The 17,845-nt window shown below is 43.4% G+C and overlaps 1 protein-coding gene across 1 annotated transcript; it reads right to left on the bottom strand.

Moving 5' to 3' along the window:
* Window positions 1–4,242: 4,242 nt before the first annotated feature.
* On the bottom strand, window positions 4,243–13,379 carry LOC139368329 (probable glutamate receptor). The gene is made up of 10 exons (XM_071107087.1): window positions 13,087–13,379; window positions 12,023–12,103; window positions 10,631–10,662; window positions 9,931–10,110; window positions 9,450–9,676; window positions 8,965–9,062; window positions 7,285–7,502; window positions 6,837–7,056; window positions 6,302–6,549; window positions 4,243–5,912 (listed from the first exon to the last, which is right to left on the bottom strand). The coding sequence occupies exons 2-10, from the start codon at window positions 12,084–12,086 to the stop codon at window positions 5,814–5,816; spliced, it is 1,386 nt and encodes a 461-aa protein (XP_070963188.1). The 5' UTR covers window positions 12,087–12,103; window positions 13,087–13,379; the 3' UTR covers window positions 4,243–5,813.
* Window positions 13,380–17,845: the final 4,466 nt, after the last annotated feature.

Raw genomic sequence — 17,845 nt, 5'->3', positions numbered from 1 at the left:
GAAGAAGGCCATTGAGAGGTTTTTAGCTCATGTGAAAAGTCACTCCCATTGCCACCCAGTTACAGTGAGTGCACAACAATCAAACCCTGTGGGCTCAGTTATCTACTGCTTTAGCCAGACAACAAGAGGAAGCAAGACATTGTCTAGTGAATATTGTTGGTTCAGTGAAGCACTTAGCAAGACAAGAGGTTATGAGGAAGAACGTGGAAATCTGTATCAACTTTTAAAAGACAACCCTGACGAAAAAAGACTGCAATTAGAGTTCAATATAACTGCAGTTATTCTGTAATTACTGCGTCCAAAATACCAGTCGACTGCAGTTACTGCAGTTTTAAAACTACAATCTTTTATCGAACATTGGCTTGCGAATAACTTTTTATTATCTGTGTGATACCGTGACGAGATCCGTTTGTGTTGACAACAACTGTAAAGTTTAGTCATGGTGTGGTGCTCAGTACGTGGATGTGCAAATTAGAAGAAAACATAGGCTGTGGTAGGGTAACATTTCATCAGTTACCTTACTAAGAAGAAGTCGGGCAGGCGTAACATAGCTAAATTAGCTAGCGAACTACATTTGTTTACCTAAACCAAAATCTAGCTAGCTTTCATAATACACTAGACATTCCAAAACAAATCAATATAATTAGCCATCTGCTATCTAGGGACATGATTTGCAACTTTGCATGCTAACTTTAGCTACATTAGGTTACGTTAGCTACAGCCTACCAGACCGTATCTAACCATTAGCTAGCGAAATTAACTGCAGAAGATAACATGGATGACCTATGTGTTGTATTTACAGAGCCCGATCCCATCAACATCTGCAGCGGCATCAACATCATGCTCAGCACCAGGAACTAGTATAAGTCACCTTTGCTAAATCTTTCCATGACTCAGTGATGAGCAAATAAATATATTGGAGCTAGGCATAAACATGGTCTGTGTTTTGTTGTCTTAGTTAGTATGTTTATAAGTAGGCAAAAAATTATCCTGTAGTTCTTTGTATTATGGAGGCTTGGTTGATTGTTTATGCAAAGCTGGAAGTCTTAATTAGAGAAAAGCAGAGTTATAACACTGAACAAAAATATAAATGCAACATGTAAAGTGTTGGTCCCATGTTTCATGAGCTGAAATAAAATATCCCAGAAATGTGTTTAAATCCCTGTTAGTGAGCATTTCTCCTTTGCCAAGATAATCAATCCACATGATAGGTATGGCATATCAATAAGCTAATTAAACAGCATAATTACACAGTTGCACCCTGTGCTGGGGACAATAAAAGGCCACTCTAAAATGTGCAGTTTTGTCACACAACACAATGCCATAGATGTCTCAAATGTAGAGGGATCGTGCAATTGACATGCTAACTGCATGAATGTCCACCAGAGCGGTTGCCAGAGAATTGAATGTTAATTTATTTCTCTACCATAAGCCAACCGTCCAACCGGCCTCACACCCGCAGACCAGTTGTGACCATGCCAGCCCAGGACCTCCACATCTGGCTTCTTCACCTGCGGGATCATCTGAGGCCACCCGGACAGATAATATAACTGTAGGTTTGCACAACCAAAGAATTTGGCCGACAGCATGTATGGTGTCGTGTGGGCGAGCGGTTTGTCAACGTTGTGAACAAAGTGCCCCATGGTGGCGGTTGGGTTATGATATGGGCAGGCATAAGCTAAGGATAACACAATTGCATTTTATTGATGATAACTTGAATGCACAGAGATACCGTGACGAGATCCTGGGGCTCATTGTCATGTCATTCATCCGCCGTCATCACCTCATGTTTCAGCATGATAATGTCCTGCCCCATGTCACAAGGATCTGTACACAATTCCTGGAAGCTGAAACAACTGTTTTTGTCTGGGGTTTGAGGCAGATGAGTCTGTCCGCAGGAGGGGCCCCTCGCTCAGATATAAAAATGCTTGACGTAGTCACAAACAAGACCTGTTGGAACCGAAAAGAATAAGGGCGCCTATTTCGTCGCTTATACACATCGGTTAATTACAAGTGAAAACTATATCGGTCATGCGTGCATATCATGAATCTTATCCCCTTAATATGCCCTTCTGTCGCCCCGTTGTCAATGTGTCATTAATCCTTAGCTAATATATATGTTATTAACGTGACGCTACTTAGTGCGTTCATAAAGAACACATACTTTTGGCTACTCACCCTTGTTCAGCATTGGGGGAAAATAGGGGAGATATTTTACCTATTGCAATGTCAACCGTAGCAACCCAACGTCTTCACAGCTCGCGGTAACTATTAATTCTGTTAAATCCGATTCAGTGTCTTCCATCTTGCCGTTGGAAATGCCTGAGTCTCTCTAAGATGTGGTTTCCCTCTTTTTCCACGACTCTGCTTGTCGTGATCCATGGGAGATCCATAAATAAGGCCACTGTGTTTTTGGGGACCTTCATGCTGCAGAAATGTTTTGGTACCCTTCCCCAGATCTGTTCCTCGACACAATCCGGTCTCTGAGCTCTACTGACAATTCCTTCGACCTCATGGCTTGCTTTTTGCTCTGACATGCACTGTCAACTGTGGGACCGTATATAGACAAGTGTGTGCCTTTCCAAATCATGTCCAATCAATTGAATTTACCACAGATGGACTTCAATCAATTTGAAGAAACATCTCAAGGATGATCAATGGAAACAGGATGCGCCTGAGCTCAATTTCGAGTATCATAGCAAGGGGTCTGAATACTTATTATGTAAAATGTATGTCTGTGTGGATGGACCATTTCAGGTTGTCAGTGATGTGTACGCCGATGAACTTGAAGCTTTTCAACTTCTCCACTGTGACCCCATCGATGTAGATGGGGGCGTTCTCCCTCTGCTGTTTCCTGAAGACCACGATCAGCTCCTTCATTTTGTTGACGTTGAGTAAGAGGTTCATTTTCTGGCACAACTCCGCCAGGGCCCTCATCTCCTCCCTGTAGGCTGTCTTGTCATTGTTGGTAATCAGGCCTTCCAACTGTTGTGCCGTTTGCAAACTTGATGATTGAGTTTTAGGCGTACGTGGCCACTCAGTCATGGATGAACTGACAGTACAGGGGATGAACATGCACTCTTAGGGGGCTCCTGTGTTGAGTGTCAGCGTAGTGGAGGTGTTGTTGCCTACCTTCACCACCTGGGGGCGGCCCGTTAGGTAGTCCAGGACCAAGTTGAACAGGGCAGGGTTCAGACCCAGGGCCCTGAGCTTAATGATGCGCTTGGAGGGTATGATGGTGTTTAAGGCTGAGCTGTAGTCAATGAACAGTATAATTACATAGATATTCTGCTATCCAGATGGGATAGGGCAGTGTGCAATTGGCAATTGCGTCATCCGTGGATCTATTGGGGTGGTATGCATATATCAGTGGATCTTGGGTGTCGTGTAAGGTGTACTTGATATGATCGTTAACTAGCCTCTCAAAGCACATCATGATGACAGAAGTGAGTGCTATGGGGTGATAGTCATTCAGTTCAGTTACCTTCGCTTTCTTGGGTACAGGAACAATGGTGGCCATCTTGAAGCAAGTGGGGACAACAGACTGGGATAGGTAGAGGTAAAATATGTTCGTATGTCTGTGGACACAGCTAGCAATGTCATCTGGGCCAGCAACTTTGCGAGGATTAACGCGCTTAAATGTCTTACATCGGCCACGGAGAATTAGAGCTCACAGTCCTCTGGAGTAGCGGTGGCACTGTATTTTCCTCAAAGCGGGCAAAGAAGGTGTTTAGCTTGTCCAGGAGAAAGACGTCGGTGTCCGCAATATGGCTGGTTTACTCTTTGTAGTCTGTGATTGTCTGTAGGTCCTGCCACATACGTCTCATACGTCTCATGTCTGAGCCAAATTGCGACACTTTGTCTCTATTCTGACATTTTGCTTGTTTGATTGCCTTACGGAGCGCATAACTACACTGTTTGTAGTTATTCTCAGAGCCTACCCGGAACATATCCCAGTCCATGTGATCAGGGGGAATGTACACGGCTGTGACAAAAATCCAAGGGAATTCTCTTGGGAGGTATTACGGTCGGTATTTGATTGTGAGGTATTCTAGGTCGGGAGAACACAAGGACTTGAGTTGCTGTACGTTATCACAATCAAACCATGAGTAGTTACAGTGCCTTGCGAAAGTATTCGGCCCCCTTGAACTTTGCGACCTTTTGCCACATTTCAGGCTTCAAACATAAAGATATAAAACTGTATTTTTTTGTGAAGAATCAACAACAAGTGGGACACAATCATGAAGTGGAACGACATTTATTGGATATTTCAAACTTTTTTTTAAATCAAAAACTGAAAAATTGGGCGTGCAAATTTATTCAACCCCCTTAAGTTAATACTTTGTAGCGCCACCTTTTGCTGCGATTACAGCTGTTACTTGTTAAGCACATTGTTAAGCAACACTTGCACCTGGCGTTGCGCACCAATTTTGACGCAGGACACCACATTCACGATCCCGGATCCGGGATGTGGAGATCAGAGAGGTTAAAACTTGTTTTTCAACCACCACAAATTTCTTGTCAACAAACTATAGTTTTGGCAAGTCAGTTAGGACATCTACTTTGTGCATGACAAGTAATTTTTCACAGACAGATTATTTCACTATATCACAATTCCAGTGGGTCAGAAAATGATGTCATGGCTTTAGAAGCGTCTGATAGGCTAATTGATATCATTTGAGTCAATTGGAGGTGTACCTGTGGATGTATTTCAAGGCCTACCTTCAAACTCAGTGCCTCTTTGCTTGACATCATGGAAATCATGAAAATCAAAAGAAATCAGCCAAGACCTCAGAAAACAAATTGTCACAGTGACTCTATGGGTTTGAGTAATGACTACAAAATTACTTTAAGTAACTGTACTCAGATATATTAAGTGCAATGGGTTTCCTCATAAGTTTTGACTCATTGGGGTTTACAGTGTATGCATTGCAGCGCCATCTTACTTCCATCTGGCTTCGCGAGACAACAAGCCAAGGGGGATGGAGAACGAGCCCATTTGTGGAATTTGGTCGATTTTATTTGACCCCACAATGCAACAAAACTCTACTGAAATAGCAATATTCCTAGAAGAAAAAAATGGACTGATCAGTTATCACAATAACTGTACCTCTAACCAACAGTGCCTGTTCATTCCCCCCACTCCTGGAAAGCAACCATTTTACAAATCCATCAAAAATCTATTTTATTTATTTAATTCTATCCATCCATCCAAAACACTTTTGAGCGAGCTTAGGTGTGAAACTTCACAAAAATCTATGCATTTGGGATGTCTAGGGATTTAATTTGGTTAAAGTAAAACATATAGAACGGTTAATGAAACAACTCATAAACCACCAGATTTAGTATCACATGAGATATTTTGGCAGTACATATCAACAAAAAAACTATTGAAAATACAGTTGCTAAAAGAATTTATCTGGAGGTTAGTTGAAAAGCCTGTATCAACTTAATATATGTAAAAAACAAACTGTTAGTAGTCTACTTCTGCAGTGGGAGGCCCATGTCCTCTGAGAGCATGAAATGTTATTGTTGCTTTTTTCTATAGTGGCTTAATAATACATTTTCAGAGTGGAATATATAGTAGAATCTACTCTAATTGGAATCTATTCTAACAAGCCATTGTAAGTGCACATGGGGAACTCGGTAGCTGTGTCTTACACTATGAAACAGAAGTTACTGCTGTGATACACTACTAGGATACGGAAGAGATAGTGCGGCTCCCAAGGACAGGACCAGGGTCCCTCACACATGGTTTATATGCGTATCAAACTATATGGTGCTTTTCGGAACCAATCAGTAAAACAGATCCTTTACGCTTTGCTCTTCTCTGACGTCTCTGTGCCTGCATTCGCCCTGCCCGATCTGAAACGTTGACTCAGCTCTGCCAACAATACTGAGCAGCAGGATTTCTGTGAGGTGAGAAAAGGGAGACAGAAGAGAGGAGAGGAGAGGAGGAAGAAGTGTGAGTAGTAGGGGGAATTATAGGAAGAAAATTATGCTATGCACTGCTACCAAGTACTAATTGAGTGTATGTCAACTTCTGACCCACTGGGAATATGATGAAATAGATCAAAGCTGAAATAAATCATTCTCTATACTATTATTCTGACATTTCACATTCTTAAAATAAAGTGGTGATCCTAACTGAACTAAAACAGGGATTTTTTACTGGGATTAAATGTCAGCAATTGTGAAAAACTGAGTTTAAATGTATTTGGCTAAGGTGTATGTAAACTTCTGACTTCAACTGTATATATGTTTTAAGTCCATTCAATATCCTCTCCTCATGTTCCCTTACCTTCTGGTCCTTGGCTTGGTCGCGGGCCTTGGAGGCAAGCTCCAGGAGGGCAATGAGGAGGCCCAGGCCACACCCCAGGGCCAGCAGCATGAAGAGGCCCCTCAGGAGGTGGGCCTGGAGGGCCTGTGGGGCTTGGCCCCCCTCTGGCATACAGCTATTGGCCCACCACTTACTCTGCAGGTACGCCAATTCCCCAGACTCACTCAGCTGCAGTATGGCCACCGTTATGTTCTTCATCATAGGGGAGCCTGGCAGGGAATGAGAGGGAAGGAGGAGGGAGGATACAGAGGGAAGGAGGAGGAGAGAGATGGAGGGACAGCAAGTGAGAAAGGGGAGTTAATTTTTTGTCTTGCGAGAGAAGGGTGTCAGTGTGTATGTGTTTGGGTGCATATCAAGAAATGAACTGAATTTTGAATACTTCAGATATTCATCACCACAGCAGACCACCCATAAAAACACATAGACAATGTTGCCTATTGATAGCACAGCCTTCCATCTATGGGGTGTACAGTGGATCCAGCTGCTCGGGGCTCACCTAGGGGTGCTGCAATGCTGTACCCTCTCATGGCAATGAGTTCACTGCTGCGGATCAGGTTGCAGTAGCGAGCCACAGCTATGTCCAGAGACGCTGCCTCGCCAATGAAGGCGTAGTTGCCTTCCTGGGCACGTCGATTGCCCTCTTCCACAGAACGCACACAACTCTTCTTCCTCTCCATGTGCTGGAAGATGCTTCGGTAGGTGGGGTTGTTGGAGTTCTAGAAATGGGAGCGAAAAGGGCATCTTAGAAATGCATTGTTGGTCAGATGATTTTAGGCCATAGTTGTTGAGACTTTAGCGATTCTAGTTGTAGGTGTACGTTTTTATCCGAAACTCACTATGGAAGGAAATGTAAAGAAATATTTGCAGGTATAGACAATTTAGCATTTTTGTTGACGTTTACTAAGGAATACATTTGTGCTGTTTATTTTTAAAGCGACACGTACTTTGAAGAAATTGAACGTGGAGCCGCCTTCCACTGTTCCATAGTCAATGACATCCTGTCTGGCCAGCTCATCGAAGTTCATCACCGAGACGTGTTTGGTGTCCGAGCGTAGCATGGTGTTGAAGTTGCTGAAGTAGCAGGCCAGGAGCACCACCGCAAACACCCACCAGATGGCGCTGATAATGCGGCCAGACAGGCTTTTAGGGTGTGGGCCAGCACCTGAGAACGCAAACCATAGAGATCCATTATATTATGTAAAATTGTATTCTATGATTGAAATTTGAAATGGGACGGATCACTTAAAAACATATTTGAAACTTCTGTTGGGGAGACTGAAAAACGCTTTTCATTTTAGAAACTCAAACTTATTTTTGCTGTCACTCCATCACTTTCTTCTGGACTAAAATAGAAAGTGTGCAAAATCCCATATTATCCGTCCTAGTTTTCTCTTCAGACAAGCAATGTAGAACATAAAAACATAATAACAGAAGATATAGATTGCTTCTTAGCCCTTTATACGGGTAGGAAATGGCAGATCTGGACACTGATAAGCGCCTAAATTAGATCACAGCGGCTGTACAGAAACATGCTTTGCATGCTGTCAGAGCTCAGGGTCTCCGCTTCACAGCTCTGAATGTTTTTTTGTTGGTATTTTCTCGTTAATACCTGCGTTCTGTTTTGTGTGATGTAACAATGTAAATTGTGGATCTGTATTTTGAATAAAAAAGAAAAAAGCTCTGAATGGGTTTTGTCTGACAGCCAGTTCTGAACTTGAGCACCGGGCGCGACAAAAAGTTGCTCCCACCTCTCCAGCTAACTGCTAAATGGGTAACTTATGCAATTTGTTCGTTGTCTTAGTGAGGGAAATGCCGTACATTACGAGGCCTCTATGTATTTTGAGGATGATAATAAATAGCACTTTGATGTGATACAAGCAAGCCAAACACCCGAGTCCAAATGTGCACTTCACATTTCCATATCATAAAACTTGTGTCAAATATGGTTTATTTTTAAAATACTTGTTATATATTGGTTTTTGATCACAACAGAATCACAACAAAAGACATATACCCCCCCCCCCCAAACTGAAAATAAAATAATTAACCTAAACAGGCCAACAATCAGCATTTCATAAAACAATATAATTGGTACTATGGTAAGTAATTGTTGACCCTAATAAATAATAGTCATACAAAAATAATACTAATGACAAAAAAAATTCAACAAACAAAAAAGCAAAGGCAAGGTATCCTTTGTTTGGTGTTGGCTTGAGCATGTCTCTGAAGTGTTATTGTTTTCATTTATTTACTTGTTTTTTGTTAAATCTCATTTGCTTGTTGTTGGCATCCCACCTTACGTTTTCATCGTCTGCGTGTATTACACAACCGCACATACTCATCAACCGGCACACACACACACACGTGTCCATCCACACCCGTCCACTTAAAATATGTTAATTTTATCTCCTGTTAGCACCTATAAATATTTCATAATATAATGTCAGTCGTATTATTTATTTATAATTTTGCAATAGAACAAGCTTTCAAATGATGCCCACCTGACCCAGATTGTCATTTATTAAGGACCGTTTTGTGTAATTGTGTAAAGGAGGGGATGCATGGCCATGTTAAAAATAAAAAAAAAACACAAGTCGGGGCGATTTGGCTCATAACTGCGTTACCTTGCAGTGTCAGGGCTCCGGTGATGTACCAGAAGCTGTGCAGGAGGGTGAAGCTGTGTTCGTCTGTCTCGGGATCCGCCCACTCACAGGGGCTTATCCTGAGGGGGTAAAGTGAGCATTGAGATGTCTTTCTTTACAGAACTTCATTCTCTGGACAGTGGCCAAACCAGATTCTTAGAAGGATGAATTAGCAGTGTAGTTTCTACTTCCATTGACATGCTCTATTATCAACCACCCCTATCTCCCACGCTAGAGTTGTATACCGGACATACTGTAGCCTATATGTTTCATAGCTTTACGCATTCATTGCATGTTGACATCTTTGTATGCAAAGATTCTAACTTCTACGTATTTTTACTTAGTCTCGTTGACTTTAATGGATGACTGACGGACTTAAGTGGAAGTTAGGATTCACCCCGAAATGATTAGGGTTTATAGCTAGCGGATAGATTAGGAATGGGGCCCAGTTGATGATGATATCTCACCTGGCCACCAGATAAATGCAGAGGCCAGTCACCAGGAAGGCCATGAGGACACCCACCCACATCTCCGTGGAGAAGGGGAAGAGGAAGCTGACGAAGTGGCTCTCCTCGGAGCCCAGGTCCTTGCTCAGGATGAAACCAACACCGGTCTGCATGAAGGGAGTGCTCATCTCCACCGACAGCTCCCTGGTTGCTGTGAGTGTCAGTGGGGCGACCGCCAGGTCAGCCTCCTGATAAATAGGAGCAGACAAGAGCAGACACACAAACACCACACAGTGACACACACACATGAGCAGGAACACACACAGGAGTAGGGACACACAGACACAGGAACAGGGACAAACAAACAGGAATAGGGACCCACACACACAAGTGTGAGTGAGTATATCCATGCACGGCCTACTGAACAGAGGTCTGAATGACTTAACCAATCTCCCAGCGTAGAGTATACCACCACCTGCTACTTTCTGTCCAGGTCACTCACCCCTCGGACCACCTCCCCGATCATCCCGAGCCAGTTTCCGCTCTCGTCCTGTCGCCCGTATCTGCCGTCCTTCACCAGGTGCACTTCGTACTTGAAGCCCAACTTCTTGGCGATCTCCGCAAGCAGGTCAATGCAGTACCCCTCCAGCTCAGACCCTTGGGTCATGGTGCATGGCTCTTGCTGGTGGGAGAGAATCCGACAAGTGGATCATAAGTTAAAACATGCATTCCATCATAGAGTTACATTAAAGTGGCACACCAGTCTCCTTTTCACCACATGTAACTTCTGATTGACTTAACAAAAGGCACATCTCAGTAGGTAGTCCGTGTATGTCATGAGAGATCAGAATCGTGTGGCCTGTGTAAGCACAGCCATGGAATCTAATCTGATTGTTCAAAAGAACAATAATTGGGCAAAATATCAGAATTGGGCACCTTATGTTGTTTTTCCTGTTTACACATTTGGGGGAAATCAGGTATCAGATATTTCATTACATCGGAATTGGGCTGCATGTGTAAAAGAAACCACAGTGTCATTCGAACGGGTGTGCCCAGATAAATGCATTGGAGTCATTATGATAAATATGAATTTGAAATATAAAAATGAATGTTTGCTGTATGTCTGATGATATGCATAACAAACCATTTACAATATGATAATATGATTGCGATAAGTATTAGTATGATGTGTAATAGCTTACCAATATAGTGGTGATGGATAACGCTGCAGGCCCTGGAACAAAAACCAAACACGTCAATGTGTACACACTGCTCCTTAGTCTGTCTGTGTAATGAACTCCCGGCCTTGCATTGGTTCATTTGCTTTGTCTGGTTGAAAACTAGTGTAAGTTGCTTCTTGAGTGCTTCCAATGTAAGCGTATCATCTTACCATGTTATGCTCTGTCCTCCCTTCCAACTTCAGGAGTTAAGACCCAAGAGCCAGGATAGAGAAGAATGGCTGTATTGTACTGCATCTTTCTAACGAAACACTTTTCTCTCCAATGATAAGGAGTCCATTTTGGGGGTAATGTAGGGGGACATTAATGGGGTACAACAGGACTGTTTTGAACCTCCTGTGGTGAGTCTAAAATGGGCTCCTACCCACCCCGCTCTTCCCTAAAGGCATGTTCTGGAACCAACAACCCCTCCATCAAACCCCTCCAGCAGAAGAAGCAAACAGTCCCCCCTTCCAATCCCCCTCCCTTATGCATGACACTGAAAGTTTTCCTTGCCGTAGACTGACTGTGACCAATGCCATTTCAGCATGTCCGTCTCAAGAACTAACAAGCCCTGCCAGGGTTGGAGGCGGGGAAGCGGAGGTGCTGGGGAGCAATCGCTCCACATACAGTGGTGGGCCCAGTCGGGGGTGCTCCCTCGGTATCGTATGGTGTCAGTGGCATACTGACACACATCAACAATCATTTGTAAAAGACCTTTGGCATCGACCTACAAGCCCACTGAGATGTCTGTCATTTCACGGGCCTGCCCCGAGCCATTGTCTGCAAGCTCAATTGATTTATCACACTCTTTTGTTGGCCGTGGCAGGCATCCTCTTGGACGGCTCGTGAGAAATGGTCAGGCCTCAGATCTGATGAGGCCCCGGGCTTTGTTAGGGCTCCAGCCGTCCAGCCTCGGTCAATGGGCAGAGTCAGATGGGGCACCCTCCCGTAGGCTAGGGCATGCTAGGATGCTGGAGGAATTTCACCTCCAGGCTGGTTCTATGAAGGCAGCGCTAGAGAGCCATTGCCTGCCACAGCTTGGTGGCTCAGTATGTTTTCTAAATGTATTTTCAACCCTTATTCCCAAAATTCCTATAGATAACCTAAGGTACTTCAGAGGTGTCTTGACCACATACATTATACCACTAGGGGTCAGTGTAATAAAAGGTTATGGTTAATGAGTACCCTCGACAGTAGCAGGGAGGAAGTAATACTGGGGGATTAAGGTAGAAATTGCCCTCAAACACAGATCCATGATCAGATTACCCAACCCCAAATCCTAACCGTACCATTAGGAGGATTATAAAAAATATTTGAACCTGAACCAGTGGCAGCATTCCTTGGAAACCTTATGATATATATGTATATATTTACCAGCAGTGCAACACCCAGATAGCAGTGCCACGGCACACACGACCAATCCAATCAACGCTTTCATGTTGTCACCTTCTGAACCTGAGAATTATAAGAGGAGACAACTCATTTTCAATGACCCAGGTGACCTTACATTTGTATTTATTTTTGATGATTAGATGCTCACGGATTTCAGTTAATATTGACCTCAACATGAGTGTAGTGAAATCCTTGAACTTCAACATTGTAAGCTATGGGTCAAATTCAACAAAATTACTACAAACCGATAACTATTGTAGAAACAATAATAATATAAATGCAGAGGTATTTTTCTATAATTTGAGGGCAGTAATTCTGGCTATACTATACCTTATAGTGCTCTTATTAATGTGAAGTGATTCCTGTTACACTGTAACATGTATTATAGCGACTCATTACTACATGTTTCTAAAACTGTACTCAAGGTTACTCCAGGTCAGGGTTACGACTAATGTTAAAGTACAGTGTACTGATAATACACTACCTGTTAATACACAAGTACACAGTAATAAGGGCACTGTAGTGTAAAGTGTTATAGTACTTCCCTGCACAAAAAAAAACAAGAATAGCATATTAACCTTTCACTTAAAAATAAAATATATTTATTGGCTCAGGGGATAACAATGAGATTTTATGTGTAATTCTTTTAACAGATGCATTTTTAGCACTATGTGCTAACCAAGGACAATGCTTTCCAAATGGTGGGTTGAGACTGACGGACCATGCCTACAGACTGGGTTATAGCTCAACATATGGTTTAGTCTATTCGGTTAGTCACAAGGTTCAAATTCAACTTTACTTCTTATAAAAACATTGGAAATCCTAAACCAGAATTTCACATTGGAATTCAAATGTGGGGGTTGTAATGCAAAAACACTATAATAAACCATGCCTCATGGCACATGCATAGGTTCATTAATAGATCACAAATGGAAGAGAAAAAAATTCAAAATGCTATTAAGAACAACATCAATAAGATGCTGCTATCAAAATTCACTGTAAAAGTGAATAGCACTGTCTGAATGATACCAATAAGGTTTCCTTACCTTAGATATTCTGTCTTGGTAAAGAAGCAACTCTGGTGGAGTGGAAGGACGCAAACAAAGTAGTTAATGGAGAGGGAGGGATGGTTGGGTGCAGTGCAAGAGGGTCAGATATCACACCCACACGCAACCCAAAATTATAAAGGGGTTGGACATGGCAGTAGATGTGGAGCACTTGAAAACATGTGGGTTGCGTCCCAATAATCTCTCTAATCTAATCTCCTTTCTCCCGAAGTGTGCACTTGTTCACTTCCCTTGTTGCACAATAGCAGCTATAGAGTGATGCACATCAAGTTGGAAAATGCTTGTTTTTGTCAAGTTAAGTAAGAGAGCCCCAACCTCTCATCCCCCCACCTAAAAAAAGGTGAAGAAAAAACTAGTTCTGTCACGACTTCCGCTGAAGTCGGTCCCTCTCCTTGTTCGGGCGGCGTTCGACGTCACCGGCTTTCTAGCCATCACCGATCCACTTTTCATTATCCATTTGTTTTGTCTTTGTTTTACAAACCTGGTTTCAATTCCCCAATTACATGTTCATTATTTAACCCTCTGTTTTCCACATGGTTTTTGTGTGTGATTGTTTTATGCATGTTGGGTCCGTTATTTGTGGGCTCGGTATTACGACATGTTATTGGAATTTTTTTGTAAAGTTACTTGTGTTACTCATCTCTGCTGTCCTGCGCCTAACTCCTCTGCACAAGTTCTTAGTAGCCAATGGAGAAAGGGGAGTTGGGTACAGTAGCACACCCATACAACGCAGGAGATTTGTGGTTGTTTGAATGGAAGAGGGCAGTCCTTAAGCGTAGACCAAGGATATCAAGGATCTGGAAGGATTCTATATGGAGGAATGGTCTATGATCCCTCCCATTGTGTTCACTTTCAGTTATTCAACTTCCTTACAACATAATATGGGGAGTCGCACTCGCGACTTCGGTTGAAGAATATAAAATCACGCCTGACAAGGCCAATGAAATCCACACCTCGCTGGAATCCCTGCCTTCCTCATGTGATAAGCATGAGGCTCGGATGAATTCCTTCAATTATTCCGCTCTTTACCTCAGTGTGAACAGAAATGATTCACGCTACTAAAACAAACAAATGGAACATGAGACAGTCTTACGATGTGCCGACTAAAGTTTCCCCTCTTGACGTTGTGTGCTGGAGTTTGTATGGTTCTCATAGTTTCCTAATCACATAACTAATCATTAGTTATTCTTCAGATTGTTTGGCCTGGCTTTAGTAATGATTAAGATGGCAAAAGATGCGACCTAGATGACGAAGGCTAAGCCGGGTTAGGGTTCGCGCCCATGCCCAAATGTTGTCTTGTATGTCTCGGTGCATGCTCTGCTGTGCCCTCATCAATTCAGTTCGTGTTCAGGAGTAGTTGCTAGTTGCTTGGGTAACTCTCTTGTTTCATATACATAGCGTTAAATCGCTTGGTCATTCTAAACGGACCGTGCTACGGTCAAAGAGTCGAGCTAGCCTAACTTAGACTAAAGAGCCTCCTGACTAATGTCGGCTAGTATGCATAACTTCCAGCTAATTAAGCTTACTAGCGTTCCCCCGGTGTTATGGCAACCCCATTCCTATTTTCAATTCCTGAAGTTGGAGAGAGTGGAGAAAGCAGGACTTGCATTCACCTCCGATGAGGAAGCTACCCCCGTGCACACCCCAGGAGTGAGGGGTCTTAGCACGGGTCTGAGCGACCAGTGCGCCACTCCACAAAAAAAAAATACTGTGACGACAGTGCCCTCACGTTTTATTATGGCAAACAGGGTACTACATCAACCATTTCCGGAGACCTCTGTGCCTATTAAGGGGCCGGGCTATACAGTCTCACGGAAGAACAACAAGAACAACATGTGTTGGAAGCTTGTGTAAACCGTGTGAAATGGCTAGCTAGTTAGCGGGGTGCGCGCTAATAGCGTTTCAATCGGTAGTTATTTCCCATCCCCTTGCTCTGTTATTTCCCTTGCTCGGCTTTTGTGGAGTGATTGGTAACGATACTTCGTTACCAATCAGTTGTTGATGTGTGCAGAGGGTCCCTGGTTCGAGCCCAGGTCGGGGCAAGGACAGGGACGGAAGCTATACTGATACATTGATGCTGTTGACCTGGATCACTGGTTGCTGCGGAAAAGGAGGAGGTCAAAAGGGGGGTGAGGACACTGGTGCGGAGCACACTGCATATCAATCAATTACCTGGTGCTCCTAACGATGTATCTTGCGCTCAGGCGTTTCCCCCAGTTGTCGTCGGGCTGGCTTGTGCGGGTCAGAACCGACAATATGTCAGTGGTGGCGTGCATCAAAAGACGGGGAGAGGAATTTTGTCAGGGCCGACATAGATCTTTACCCATCGCGAGAAAATGCGCATTGAAAATGAGGCCCCCTTCAGAACCACTGGAGTCTGTGGATCTGAAGATCCTCCGTTATACAACCTCCATGGCTACGTCCTAGAGGTCCTTTGGCCTCGGCTTTGGCCTCGACTAAATGTGTTGGGGACATCTATGCGTTATCGTACACCCTTCCTGTTCTCAGTTCGCCCCAGGCGACTAAGGTGACGTTGCGTCCAAATGCCGCCTTTGGCCCCCGAATGTCATGGCTACGTCCTAGAGGTCCTCAGCGTTTGAGCCATTTCCCTTTTCGCCTCCTCCTTTTGCTTCTGAAGAGCAACAGAGGTCACATGCCCTGTGTCCGTGGAGAGCTTGGCACACGTACATTGAACGGACCTGGGTTAAGCATTTATCTGACCAGCTTTGGTCTGTTTTGCTACTCCAGCTCGTGACAGGGTGCTCTCGAAGCAGCATCATTTTGTATCCATTGGGGTCAGCTTGGGTTATGATTCTATTTCCTCATAGTATGTTGTTCCGAAGTTGACTGACTGAAAGGTAATGTAGCGTTATGACTAACACACTAGCAGCTTACAGTGATGCACATCAAGATGGCAAGCCTTGTTTTGTCAGGTTACATAAGAGAGCCCCCAACTAATCATCCCCCTTCCCTCTCAAAAAATACAAATAAAACATCAAAAGAAGTTCCTGGCAAACCAATGGAACAGATACAGTCCCTGGGAGCCGGGGGGATGAATTTCCACCCTGACTAATCCTTTGGGAATCATCAGGAGGAGAGTTGGAACCAGAGGGAAGATAATGTGGTCACTGAAAACAAGCGTCCTATTCTTGAAGCTAACTCCAAAGGAACTTAATGGCAAAAGAACCGTGCTAGAGAGAGAGAGAGAACTGTTTATAGAACAATCCTTTTGAGGAAGTGGCCAGAGTTAGTGCACGAGGCAGAAAAAAAGAATTAAAAACAGACTATGATATTAATCATTTGTTGATTTTATCCTAGAAGTTCATTGAGTCACATGAAGGTTCAACCTGTTTATTTTTGTATTGGCTGCAGTGTTACTTTAAGTTAATCCCCATGATACCATCGAAGAGGGACTTGACTCCACTATCCAATAATCAGAGAAATACTTATTTGGTACCCAAGCAAAAGACACCCCCTGTTCAAATCAACTAAAGAGACTAACACATGGCAATTAACTCATCTCTCCAATGTTGTACACTTTGGAGGAATGCCTAGAACTCTGGCAACATAATGTTAATTCATACGGAGTTCAGTCTTAAAAACGTTATTTACTTAATTCCATAAATCTCCATTTCTTCCAGAGAAGTTGTGAGCTTGGAGTCATGTGGGGCTGGAGTTTGACGGGGTAAGAAAGCATTCAAGCTCCTGTGACAACATCATTCCCTCAGTTCAGTAGTGGCTCAATAGAGCTCCAGATTTTGGTTGGAGGGCTGAGCCATGGCAAATCGACTGGATAAATAGGGTTTGAAGAGGGGGAGTCGAAATGCTCTCGGAATCCTAATGAAGCTGTCTTTTGTATGTGTGACAGCAGGGCACAGTCTGTGGTGCTAAAAGGAGCATGTCACGCTTCAGAACCCTCTCTCAGTACAGAATATGAGGCCTGGCTATAGCCAACAGCTTCACCAGAGGTGGCCGTCATCTTGGCAACCCAGACTCAAAAACACTGTTGGCAGACCGTTGTCCGTTGATTGATAGGTCAGTACAATGAAAATATAAACAAGGCTTTATAACGGTCTTACCGGTTTTAATCATCATTACCCATTTTTGTCACATGAACCAAAAATGATGCAGGCTTTATAGTGCAGTCATAAAGCGTTCATAAGCACTACACAAATGCTTGCCAATATTAGTTATAAGCAATGTCATACATAAAGGGTTATATAAAATACCCCTACATTTAGTGCTTTGCCAAGCATGGCAAGTTCCCGGAAGACTTTTGAAGCCACTATATACAGGCCATATGAGGGCTTAAAGCCTTAAAAGTTGTAGTTCACTAAAAGTGTGACCACAACATTTTATCTTCCAAAATCTTGGGTGGCAAATGTAATGGAAAGGATGTTCTTCTGTTTTCTTTTCTTGGCTGGGCATGTATTGTGGCCAGAGACATTGTTCTGCAACATTTCTCCCCATCAGGGAGTCTTGTGAACTACGCCAATGAGGTTGGGAGAGGTGATGGTTGGTCAATACAGCCCAGCCAGGCAGTCCGTAATTAGGGCAGCTAGGGGAGCCGCCGTGCCAAGACCGAGTGCTTTTACACGTCAACTTCTGTAAAGATCATTTCATCTGGCTGCCCATTTTGTTCCAAGATAAATCTTTGGTCCAAACATTGAGACAAGAGTCCAACGTCTGAACAAGAGCCCAATGCGACTGAATAAAAAAAAAAGGAAATATGCTTGTG

This window comes from Oncorhynchus clarkii, chromosome 16, assembly GCF_045791955.1.
Source record: "Oncorhynchus clarkii lewisi isolate Uvic-CL-2024 chromosome 16, UVic_Ocla_1.0, whole genome shotgun sequence".
NCBI classification, from domain to species: Eukaryota; Metazoa; Chordata; class Actinopteri; order Salmoniformes; family Salmonidae; genus Oncorhynchus; species Oncorhynchus clarkii.
The sequence above is the reverse complement of the archived record's forward strand: the minus strand, read 5'-3'. Positions and strand labels throughout refer to the sequence as shown.

Coding starts and splice junctions, on each gene's coding strand:
- LOC139368329 (XM_071107087.1), bottom strand. CDS start 12,086: ATGAAAGCGTTGATTGGATTGGTCGTGTGTGCCGTGGCACTGCTATCT. Junction 7,503..8,964: donor CGGAGCCCTGACACTGCAAG/GTAACGCAGTTA, acceptor TTGCGTTCTCAG/GTGCTGGCCCACACCCTAAA. Junction 5,913..6,301: donor ACCAAGCCAAGGACCAGAAG/GTAAGGGAACAT, acceptor CTCACCTCACAG/AAATCCTGCTGCTCAGTATT.